At 37.8% G+C, this 11871-nt stretch overlaps 1 protein-coding gene and 1 long non-coding RNA gene across 2 annotated transcripts; one reads left to right on the top strand and one right to left on the bottom strand.

The window, feature by feature from the left end:
- Positions 1–461: 461 nt before the first annotated feature.
- LOC133536137 (uncharacterized) lies at positions 462–5979 on the bottom strand. The gene is made up of 3 exons (XR_009802384.1): positions 4908–5979; positions 4658–4813; positions 462–565 (listed from the first exon to the last, which is right to left on the bottom strand). It is a non-coding gene; the product is annotated as an uncharacterized LOC133536137 (long non-coding RNA).
- Positions 561–6436, top strand: surf2 (surfeit 2). The gene is made up of 6 exons (XM_061876358.1): positions 561–1040; positions 1203–1354; positions 1478–1581; positions 5860–6042; positions 6118–6239; positions 6313–6436. The coding sequence occupies exons 1-6, from the start codon at positions 966–968 to the stop codon at positions 6397–6399; spliced, it is 723 nt and encodes a 240-aa protein (XP_061732342.1). The 5' UTR covers positions 561–965; the 3' UTR covers positions 6400–6436.
- Positions 6437–11871: the final 5435 nt, after the last annotated feature.

Below are 11871 nucleotides of genomic sequence, written 5' to 3'. Positions count from 1 at the left end.
ATATATATACATATACATATATATACATATACATATATATACATATATATGTATATATGTATATATATACATATATATGTATATATGTATATATATACATATATATATATATGTATACATATATATACATATACATACATATATATGTATATATATACATATATATATACATACATATGCATATACATATATAGATATATACATATATAGATATACATATACGTATACATATACATATATACATATATAGATATATACATATATAGATATATATACATATATATATACATATATATATATATATATACATATACATATATATACATATATATACATATATATGTATATATATACATATACATATATATATACATATACATATATATACATATATAGATATATACATATATATATGTGTGTGTGTAGTAATGACCTGCTGATGTTGACGTTGTGTTCTTGGAGAGTGATAGTCAGAATTCCAATTGTTGAGAACGTTGCATGCCTGAAGGTGATTGGTGAAGACGGCGGAAGTGAAAAATTATGATAGACTTGCATGTGGAAGGAACTACAACAAGATACGTTGAGCTGTGTTACATAGGTTGCTCAATAGAAGTTTAAAAAAGAGCGTCAGACTTTGCGTGCACTTCTTCTGGACGCTACAATAGTATATATTTTAAACATGTTATCATTTCGACGAGTCACTGAGCTCTTCGACCACAATCACCAATTCGAACTAATCATACATCAATTAATCACGAAAATATCAATATCCATCACCTCTTCGGACTAATTGCAGCATTAATAATATATCTAAATAAAAATCGTGGTGAATTATATGGTCGCTAACGCGTCGCCGTTTGATGATGTCACAAGGGCCGGAGCCAACCGACATGTGGGAAGTGCGAGTCTTCGCTCAAATTTCAACATAATTTAATTTACTGTACGTGGTGTTGAGTTTTACAGCCATGGATGAATTAACAGCAGACATCAAGGCTTTGCTTCTCAACCACCCTTTTCTGGAGCTGACTGACAGCCGAAAGGTTAGCGAGCACGTCATGGCAAGCGTACACTTTTTAATGTGATGCTAGCGCCCGTGTGGCTAATTGGACTTAGACTTCCTTTTTATTGTCATTAAATGTCATTTAATGTGCGGTGATGACCGTCATGTGTGCAACCCCAGTAAACAGCGGCTCTTGTTTCAGATCAAGTGCACTTTGAACGGACACGAGCTCCCATGCAGCCTGACAGAGCTGGAAAAGTTCACCAAAGGGAAGAAGTATCAGAAACTGAGCTCCCATGCGGAGTTTAACTACAGCCAGTATGAACCTCACATTGTGCCAAGCACTAAACAACCGTGAGAACACTCTTGTTTGCTACTGTTTGTCCGGTGTGTTGTTTATTCATTTGTTTCCAAGTAGAAGTGACTGAATTAGAAATAAATCAGGCTGATTTTTTTTTTTTGCATGTTGTCTTGCAGCAATCAGCTCTTCTGCAAGTTGACCCTCAGACACCTCAACCGACTACCGCAACATGTTTTAAAACACGTCAACGGAAAACGCTACAAGAAGGCCCTCAACATGTGTTAGTATGACCTTTCTCGCCGTACCTTCAAGTACACACCAGTTTAAAGGCCTACTGAAACCCACTGCTACCAACCACACAGTCTGATAGTTTATATATCAATGATGAAATATTAACATTGCAACACATGCCAATACAGCCTTTTTAGTTGACTAAATTGCAATTTTAAATTTCCCGCGAGTTACTTGTTGAAAACGTCGCGGAATGATGAAACGTACGCGTGACGTCACGTGTTGGAGGGGACATATCAGCGCAGCACCAAACACGGCTAAAAGTCGTCTCTGTTCATGGCGTAATTACAAGTATTTTGGACATCTATGTTGCTGAATCTTTTGCAATTTGTTCATTTAATGGAGACTATAAAGAACAATGCTGTTGTTGGAAAGCGGTGGATTGCAGCTGTCTTTAGCACCGAGACACAGCCGGTGTTTCTTTGTTTGTTGTGAAGCAAAGCGGTCAAGCGAACATGTTTTCTCTACGTTAACTAGCATGTTTTTGGATGGTGAAATTGTGATATATATTTTACCGGAGACATCAGTGGATTATTCGTCGTCCTGCAGCAGCTGTCAAAAAAGGCAGCTGTGAGCTTGGCTCCTCGGCTTCTCTCTGAGACACTTCGTGTTTACCGCAGCCATCCGACCTCGAGGTATGTCTTTACAATCTTTAAAATCTCAGTAAAACATTATTAAAACAATAACCAGATAAGGGATATTCCAGAATTATCCTAGTAAATGTGTCTAATTACATCTGAAAAACTCACACTGCCGTCGCCCGGAGACGTCCCTTTTTTTTTTCTTTCTAGTCCTTCACTATCAATATCCTAATTCACAAATATTTCATCCTCGCTCAAATTAATGGGGAAATTGTCGCTTTCTCTGTCCGAATTGCTCTTACTGCTGGTGGCTCCCATTATAAACAATGTGAAAATGTGTGGAGCCCTGCAACTCGTGACGTCACACGCACATATTTCGCTTCAGTGGCCTAGTGGTTAGAGTGTCCGCCCTGAGATCGGTAGGTTGTGAGTTGAAACCCCGGCCGAGTCATACCAAAGACTATACAAATGGGACCCATTACCTCACTGCTTGGCACTCAGCTTCAAGGGGTTGGAATTGGGGGTTAATTCACCAAAAATGATTCCCGGGCGCGGCACCACTGCTGCCCACTGCTCCCCTCACTTCCCAGGGGGTGATCAAGGGTGATGGGTCAAATGCAGAGAATAATTTCGCCACACCTAGTGTGTGTGTGACAATCATTGGTACTTTGACTTTTAACTTTAAAGGCAGGGCTTTTCTATTAGCGACCAAAAGTTGTGAACTTTATCGTCGATGTTCTCTACTAAATCCTTTCAGCAAAAATATGGCAATATCGCGAAATGATCAAGTATGACACATAGAATGGACCTGCTATTCCCGTTCAAATAAGAAAATCTCATTTCAGTAGGCCTTGAATTATATGTCTGTGTACATGACGTTTTAATTCATTGTAAATCAATGCATTATATACAGACCAAATTAAGCAGCAAAAAAATTTGATCTGCACTTTTATTTACATTCGCACAAAAAAAGCTCGCCTTTTTCCGTTTTGGGAATCATGAAGACAGTAGTTGTCTGTTCCAGGGTCAAACTGTCATTATAAAACATTAAGAGATCTGACGCTTACAAATCACGATTCGATTCCGATTCTCGGGTTGACAATTCAATTAAGAATATACAGTAGAGGCCAAAGGTTTGGACACACCTTCTCATTTCAATGCTATTCTTTATTTTCATGATTATTTACATTGTAGATTCTCACTGAAGGCATCAAATCTATGACACCTGTGAAGTGAAAACCATTTTAGGTGACTACCTCTTGAGGTTCATCGGGAGAATGCCAAGAGTGTGCAAAGCAGTAATAAATAAGAGCAAAGGGTGGCTATTTTGAAGAAACGAGCATATAAAAAATGTTTTCAGTTATTTCAAATTTTTTTGTTTAGTGCATAATTTCACATGTGTTCATTCATCGTTTTGATGTCTTCAGTGACAATCTACAATGTAAATAGTCATGAAAATAAAGAAAAAGCATTGCATGAGAAGGTTTGTCCAAACTTTTGGCCTGTACCGTATTTTTGATTCAACACGATTATCGGTTTGCAATATATTACTTTGTATAAAAATAACAATAAAAGCGATTACAAGTTACAAAAGCTCCTTCTGGCTGCTGACATATACGCACAGTGAGTAAGCTAGAGATGGTCTTAAAAAAACCTCAATTTAAAAATGTTATTCTTAAAAAAAATCACAGCTAGATTTCAAATCGGTATAAATAAAAATCGAGATTCAGTAGTGAATTGATTTTTTCATCAACACACTATAAAACATGTATTCAGTGTTGCCAACACCTCATTCAGGAAAGTAGCTATTGGTTCTCCTTAAAAATTGCAAAATTATGTCATCACCTCATGAGCATAATTAATTGCAATTGATGCTAAAGGAGAGAGGAATAACGTCTTGAGAGGGATAAGAACGAGGTTTGAAAAAATACTAAGTATGATTACAAGTGCAAATTAAATTTCCTCAATTGGCACCAAGTCGTGGTTGTCAGCCGTTTTTACTTTTTATTGTATTTTTAATTACTGTGTGTTTCACACAAACAAATACAAGCTTTATTTGATGCACAAATACCAGTTGTGTTTTTTTTTTGTATTAGTATGTTTTGTTTGGGTGTTGCGGGAATAAGTCAAGGTAGATTTATTTTCACACATATTTCATTTGCAATTTGCAAAGTTATTGTAAAGTTGCCTTATTTGGCGCGAAAGTCGCAAAGTTAGCAACCTTGCATTTATTGTCCGTGTTTCAATGTTTGTAATAACATTTTGACCAAGTAATAAACAGAAGTCCAATCCAATATTATCACGTACTGTAAACATAATAGGTATTTGACAATAACTGCCACCTAAGTATAACGGCTAACCGTTAAAGTGTAAAAAGAAGTTAAGTGGTAAAATCATCAGTCGTTCTTTAGTAATTAAGGTACAATAAGGCGCACATAAAGTCATTTCATTTTCTCATAACTCCTAATATACAACTTTACTTACCTTCTTGTACCTGCTGATGTGTATTTGGGATCTGCATGAGTCCTGAAAATTTGCGCTCGTCCGCCTTTGTAGTCCGGGGAGATTCCATTGTCGATAAGCTTCTTCTTTTTCTCTATCTTCTTGTTACGGGGCATTCATCCTCAGTTGTTGCTATTTCTAATACAAAGTAGTGTAAAGTTATAACATATCTCGCCATGAAAGCGCTATAACATGGTGATATTACATAACGTAGTGATATTACATTATTCACCTAAAGAAGTTTAGTTGTTGGAGATTGCGGTCTGACGGTTTTTCACGGGACACATTTCTGGCGGATGAGGAGATATTGCTTTGTTATTGATTTAAGTAAAGTCTGAATTTCATTAAAACAGTTATCTCCATCTTTTGACACGTCTTCCACTCCCATCCTTGCACGCTACACCGCTACAACAAAGGTGACGGGGAGAAGACGCTGTCGCAAATAAGACAGCCCTCAAAACGGAGCATTCTGAAGCAACTGTCAGAAAGCAGCTTGAATATAGTCAGTAAAACAAAATCCATGCAACATTTTGACCAAAAAAACACCATTACATGTTATGTAGACCACAAGGACGTGTTTTATATTCAGAAAAAAAATCATAATATGACCCCTTTAATGCGCCTTATAATCCGGTGGCCTTTTGTATGGAAAAAAAACCTGAATAGACCCGCTCATCGGCAGTGCGCTTTATAATCCGGTGCGTCCTATGGTCCAGAAAATACAGTAGACTGTAGTCTTAAAACTTGGCATGTCTCCTTACTTAATGTAGTTTAACCAATCACTCAGGTGTGAAAAGAAGTTAACCGCAGCATGTTTTTCGTAACAATTTAGGTTTAATTGTGAATTGTACGTCCTTCGGGGGCGTTCAAGTGCATCAAATGCTTATAAGCACTCTTAGTGAGAAAAATAAGATGCATTTTATTTTCTTCCTTGCTTCCTGTTGTTGCATTTTTCAACTTAAATTGATACATTTTATTTCCTACATTTCTCCCTTTATGTTGTTGCATTTTTAAACGTAAATTGATACATTTTATTTTGAGCTTGCTCCCTGTATGTTGTTGCATTTTTAAACTTAAATTGATACATTTTATTTTCTACCTTGCTTCCTGTATGTAGTTGCGTTTTTAAATGTAAATTTAGTGGAATTGTATGCCTTACTTTAATCTTTTTCTTGCTGCCCTAGATGAGGAATGTGTAAAGCAGGGGATCGAATTCATTCCAATCAGACTCCAGCAGAAAAGGCCAAAGTTTACAGACGACAACATCAAAGACGTCCACCAGGGGCATACTTCCAAACACGGCATGTGGGAACAATCTTCCAGCGACGCGGGCGATTCGGAGGACAGCATGAGCGACCTTTACCCCTGTCAGTGCCTTCTCTTTGTGTGTGTTTCACTGGTACAATACTTTTATGTTTAATCTAAGTGTGTTTTCGCCACAGCGTCAATGTTCGGGTTGGTGAACTCGGCAGAGAAAAAGATGAAGTCGGGTGAAGATGACTTCAAAACAGATGAGGATGAAGAGATGGAGGTGGGCACGCAGACTGTGCAGAAGCGTAAAAAGGTATGTAGGATTCATATTTAATCGACATTAATCACAACACATGCTTTAACGCTGTAATGTGGCTATCTTCTAGGTCCAGGGTGGTGGCTTCCAGAAGAAATTCAAAAATAACAAGAAAGGCCGGAATAAGAAATCGGCGAAAGTTCAGAATGGAAAGTAAAAGATTCTTTAACCTATTAAATAACGCATAAAAGACGGCCTCTGTAAAGTTGTCCTTTTGCACACATTCTTGAATTTTTCATGCGGACTTTCACAAAATATAGAAAAATTATGTAATATTATATATTAAATATGTAAAATTTGCCTTGTGGTTACAATATAAGACGCACAGTATTTTTGAGGAACCAGCTTTAACAGGGCCTACCTTTTTTAAAAATAAAAATAGTGTATCCGTTATTTAAGAATAAAGAAAGTATAAAAGCGGGCAGCTTTTGAGAAAATTCCATCAATTATACTGGAAAAAAATACTTCTGCATACCAGCGTATTCTTTCCTGTAAGCCATCATTTTTTTACTTGTATTTACATTATTTCATATTTATGAACTATACTGAAATAATACACACATATAGTGTATATATATATATATATATATATATATATATATATATATATATATATATATATATATATATATATATATATATATATATATATATATATATATGTACAACGTAGTACAGGCCAAAAGTTTGGGCACACCTTTTCATTCAATGGGATTTCTTTATTTTCATGACTGTTTACATTGTAGATTGTCACTGAAGGCATCAAAACTATGAATAAACACGTGGAGTTATGTACTTAACAAAAAAGGTGGAATTACTGAAAACATGTTTTATATTCGTTTCTTCAAAATAGCCACACTTTGCTCTGATTACTGTTTTGCACACCCTTGGCATTCTATCGAGCTTCAAGAGGTAGTCACCTGAAATGGTTTCCACTCCAAAGGTGTCATAGTTTTGATGCCTTCGGTGACAATCTACAACAGTGGTCTCAAACTCAATTTACCTGGGGCCCACTGGATGCATAATCTGGGTGAGGCTGGGCCGAAAGAAAATATTTCTTAAAACAATTTTGCATATTCCTCAGCATGTCTGGTTGTATAATGACGTTTCAAATTGTATTCCTTGTGCACCGCACTTTCTCTGTGCAAATAAGACACATCGGGGTGCCCCTGTACTCAACAAAGAAATATTGCATCTCGCATTTTTCTTTGCTATCACTAACCCCTCTCCGAACTACAGGCTTTGAAAAAGACATGTTTGGGGTTGTGGAATATACTTGTATTTAGCCGACACACGGAGAATAATGTTATTTCCGCGATGTGTGTCGTTCCACTTTTCCTCCCTACAGCAACACGGTGGGCGGCGGATAATAGCCAGGAAAGTACCGGGATAGCGAGCGCAAAAAAGTGACGGCTCCCGGAGTGTTATCAGGCGTCATTTAGAAATATATGTAGTGTTCATCATGTGAGGCAATGCAAACTAAACAATTAAAAAAATGGTTTGAATTGGTCCAGGTTATCGGGGACTGTTATTACTGACGGACAGGTGTCGCGGTGTGACTGCAGCCAGGCACGTAAGAAAAACCCTCATCTCCATGGCAACGTCTATGTCACTTTCACTCATTTGCCGCTTTTCCACTAATGCAGTGGTAGGCAACCCAGAATGCTGATGGAGCCATTTTGGACCCAAAATAACACAACACAGTCAAGCGCCATTCATATACAACTCGCGGGCCGCACTAACATTAAACTTTCATATTAAGGTGGGGGCCGCAAAATAACGTCTCGCGGGCCGCGTGCCTAAGACCACTGATCTACAATGTAAAATAGTCATGAAAATAAAGAGAACGCATTGAAATGAGGTGTGTCCAAACTTTTGGCTTTTACTGTATATCACAAGTACCGTATACGATGGAGAAGAAAACTATAAGAAGTCAAAAATAATAAAAAATGGTGTAATGTGCATGCTAGCCCACTAGTAAGTAAAAACAGTTTGTCTGCATTTCAAGGATACAAAATGCAAAAGTAAAAAAAAAATCAAAATACATATTTTTAGATCGATTTTGTTTTAATATTATTGAGAAACTATACAATTACAAAAAAATCTACATTAAAAAATACATTTTAAATGTAATAAATATAGATATTTTTATTACAATATACCGGTAATTTAAAGTGCACTTATTGCGAAAATACAAATGTGATTCAACATTTAACTATATTTTATTTTAAGAGGGTGTTTTTAAAAAAAAAGATTAATGATTTAGTTCAAACCCTGTTGATTGCTGCTTTGTGCTCCCACATGCCTGTAGAAAAATGCCACGTTTAAGACTCTTTGCATGTGCGTTGTGAAATCCTGAAACAAATCTCAGTTCAAAGACTTTTTAGGTCTATATGTTATTAACAAGCAGTGACCTCTTTAGCCCTCATTACATCACTGGCAGTGCTGATGGGGGCGGGGTGTCCCTCCTGCTATTCTTCAGCAAGCGAGACTCTGATGTTCTATTTGAACAATAGACCTCTAGTACATGCTTGTCCAAAGTAGATCCAGAACACAATTGTACCAATTAACTCCATTGTGACCACTTTTAGCCATTTTTTTTCAGTGAAATTTTGTCCTCAACGTTTGAAAACAATGGGTCTCCGTCCAATGTGTTGCGGTTCGCTTTACTTGAGCTCAAATCCGAACGCTACATGGACCAAAGACACAGCAGATCAACTGTGAAATGACAAATATGAATTGGAAGTGTTGTCTCCCTATTTTATTCTCTCCCACTTGAAGCCTAGGACTAAGTCCATGTTTGTGATATTTGTAAAAATAAACATATGATCCGACATGACTCTGGTATTGATATCAATATATGGATCGCTCAGCTCGCTTCTATTGTAAACGCAAAGCGGACCACACCAAACTATTATTGTAATATATCTGGGTGTGTATGTTTATATGTATATGTTGTTTACACATTCGAGGATTGAATCTGGATGAGTCCAAAAAAGAGCCAATAGTGGTTTTTGCTTTAAATGTATTTTGCACTGTCTTTTACTGTGATCAATCAGTGGTAAAAAAAAAAAAAAGCAAAGGAATGTTATTGATCGTGTTACTTTATCTTATATTGTAGTATTAAATCATAAATAAGTGTACAAGAAAAATGTTTTTTGTTTGTCAATAACCAACAAATTGAAAGCCAAAAATTATGGAAAATTTTACCGTATTGGCTGTACTTGCCCTCTATTTATTTGGTATCGGATCTATGTTTTGGCCCTGCTGTGAGGTTGCGACTTGCCCATGGTGTACCCCGCCTTCGGCCCGAATGCAGCTAAGATAGGCTCCCGCAATGCCCGCGACCCCGAAAGAGACAAGTGGTAGAAATGTATCCATCTTAGATGAGATCGCTTTGCATAGTAGAGTGTTAATTTACGCTTACAGATGTAGTGACAAACTGTAGTTAATGACAGTGTTTTTTTGTAAGTCTTCCTGAGCCCATGTGGTGATGTCCTTTACACACTGATGTTGGTTTTTGATGACTGAGGGATGGAGGGTCTGTAATATAGCTGACGTGCAGTGATTTCTCCAGATTTTCTGAACCTTTTGATATTACGGACCGTAGATGCTGAAATAGGTTGAAATGTTTTTAATAGCTTGTTGAGAAATGTTGTTCTTAAACTGTTCGACAATTTGCTCACGCATTTGTTCAAAGTGGTGACCCTTGCCTTGTGAGTGGCTGAGCATTTCATGGAAGCTGCTTTTATACCCAATCATGGCACCCACCTGTTCCCAATTAGCCTGTTCACCTGTGGGATTTTCCAAATAAGTCATAGATGAGCATTCCTCAACTTTCTCAGTCTTTTTTGCCATTTGTGCCAGCTTTTTTGAAACATGTTGCAGGCATCAAATTCCAAATGAGTTAATATTTGCAAAAAATAACGTTTTACGGTTCAAACATTAAGTATCTTCTCTTTGGAGTCTATTAAATTGAATATAAGTTAAAAAGGATTTGCAAATCATTGTATTCTGTTTTTATTTACGATTTACACAACGTGCCAACTTCACTGGTTTTGAGTTTTGTACTATCCATCCATCCATTGTCTACCGCTTATCACTTTCGGGGTAGCGAGGGTCGCTGGAGTCTATCTCAGCTACATTCGGGCGGAAGGCACGGTACCCTCTGGACAAGTCGCCACCTCATTACAAGGTTACAGAACCACTTAAGGTTAAAAATAAAGGCAATACTGTACAACAAACTGAGCAACATCTTCACATGTTTTAACGCTGTTACTATTTGACGTGCTCGGTGTTGTGGTTGATGTCTGCCCTGAGATCAGTAGGTCGTGACTCCAAACCCTGGCCGAATCATATCAAAGACTAAAAATGGAACCCATTTCCTCTCTGCTTGGCACTCAGCATCACGGGTTGCATTGGGGGTTAAATCACCAAAATGATTCCCGAGCGTGGCCACCGCTGCTGCCCACTGCTCCCCTCACCTCAGCACCCAGGGGGTGAACAAGGGAAACGGTCAAATGTTGGGATGTCCGATAATATCGGACTGCCGATATTATCAGCCGACAAATGCTTTAAAATGTAACATCGGAAATTATCGGTATCGGTTTCAAAAGTTAAAATGTGTGACTTTTTTAAACACTGCTGTGTACACAGACGTAAGGGAGAAGACAGAGCGCCTACGGCTTTTCGCACACACAAGTGAATGCAAGGCATACTAATTTGCTTATTAACATGCAAATTAGTAACATATTGGCTCTTGACTAGTCATTAAGTAGTTATTAAGGCCTATTCGGCATGGTGGGGGGGGGGTCGCAGTTTACTACGAGGCTTGTTCTCCCGGGATGCAAACTGACTATTCCGGACAAGGCTTGCAGGTAGGAACATATTTATTAACTCGATAAATCTTGGCAGGGCATGAGGTAAACAAACATAAACTATGGCGTGGAACAAACACAACTGTGGCAAGAAATAAACAAGACTTTAGTGGCCAAGGCATGAATCGAGCAACACGAACTGTGGTATCACATGAAAACAAGCAATGACACCAGGCCGACTGACTGGCAAAGACAGGCTTAAACAAGGGTCTTGATTAGAAACAGGTGCGCGGTTCGAACACCAGAGGCAGGTGAAAATCACAAGTCGGCATGGTAACCAAACAAAACAAGGGAGCGCAAACAGGAACTAAAAGAGTCCAAAAACTATTATAACCCTAACCCTAACCAAATAACTCTAAATTAGGTCTTTATTACTTAGAATATGTTCCCCTGGTGTCCAAATAACTCTAAATTGGTCATGATCTGTGGTCTGGATTATGTTTTTATTATTTTTTGGACTCTTTTAGTTCCTGTTTGCGCTTCCTTGTTTGTTTGGTTACCATGCCGACTTATGATCATTCTGTCATGACTGGGGGGGGGGGGTCGCAGCTTACTACGAGGTTTGTTCTCCCGGGATGCAAACGGACTATTCCGGACAAGGCTTGCAGGTAGGAACATATTTATTAACTCGATAAATCTTGGCAGGGCATGAGGTAAACAAACAAACTATGGCGTGGAACAAACACACAACTGTGGCATGAAATTAACAAACATAAATTATGGCTTCAAACAAACACGAAACTGTGGCAAGA

The sequence above is a fragment of the Nerophis ophidion genome, linkage group LG17 (genome assembly GCF_033978795.1).
Source record: "Nerophis ophidion isolate RoL-2023_Sa linkage group LG17, RoL_Noph_v1.0, whole genome shotgun sequence".
Classification (NCBI taxonomy): Eukaryota; Metazoa; Chordata; class Actinopteri; order Syngnathiformes; family Syngnathidae; genus Nerophis; species Nerophis ophidion.
The sequence above is the reverse complement of the archived record's forward strand: the minus strand, read 5'-3'. Positions and strand labels throughout refer to the sequence as shown.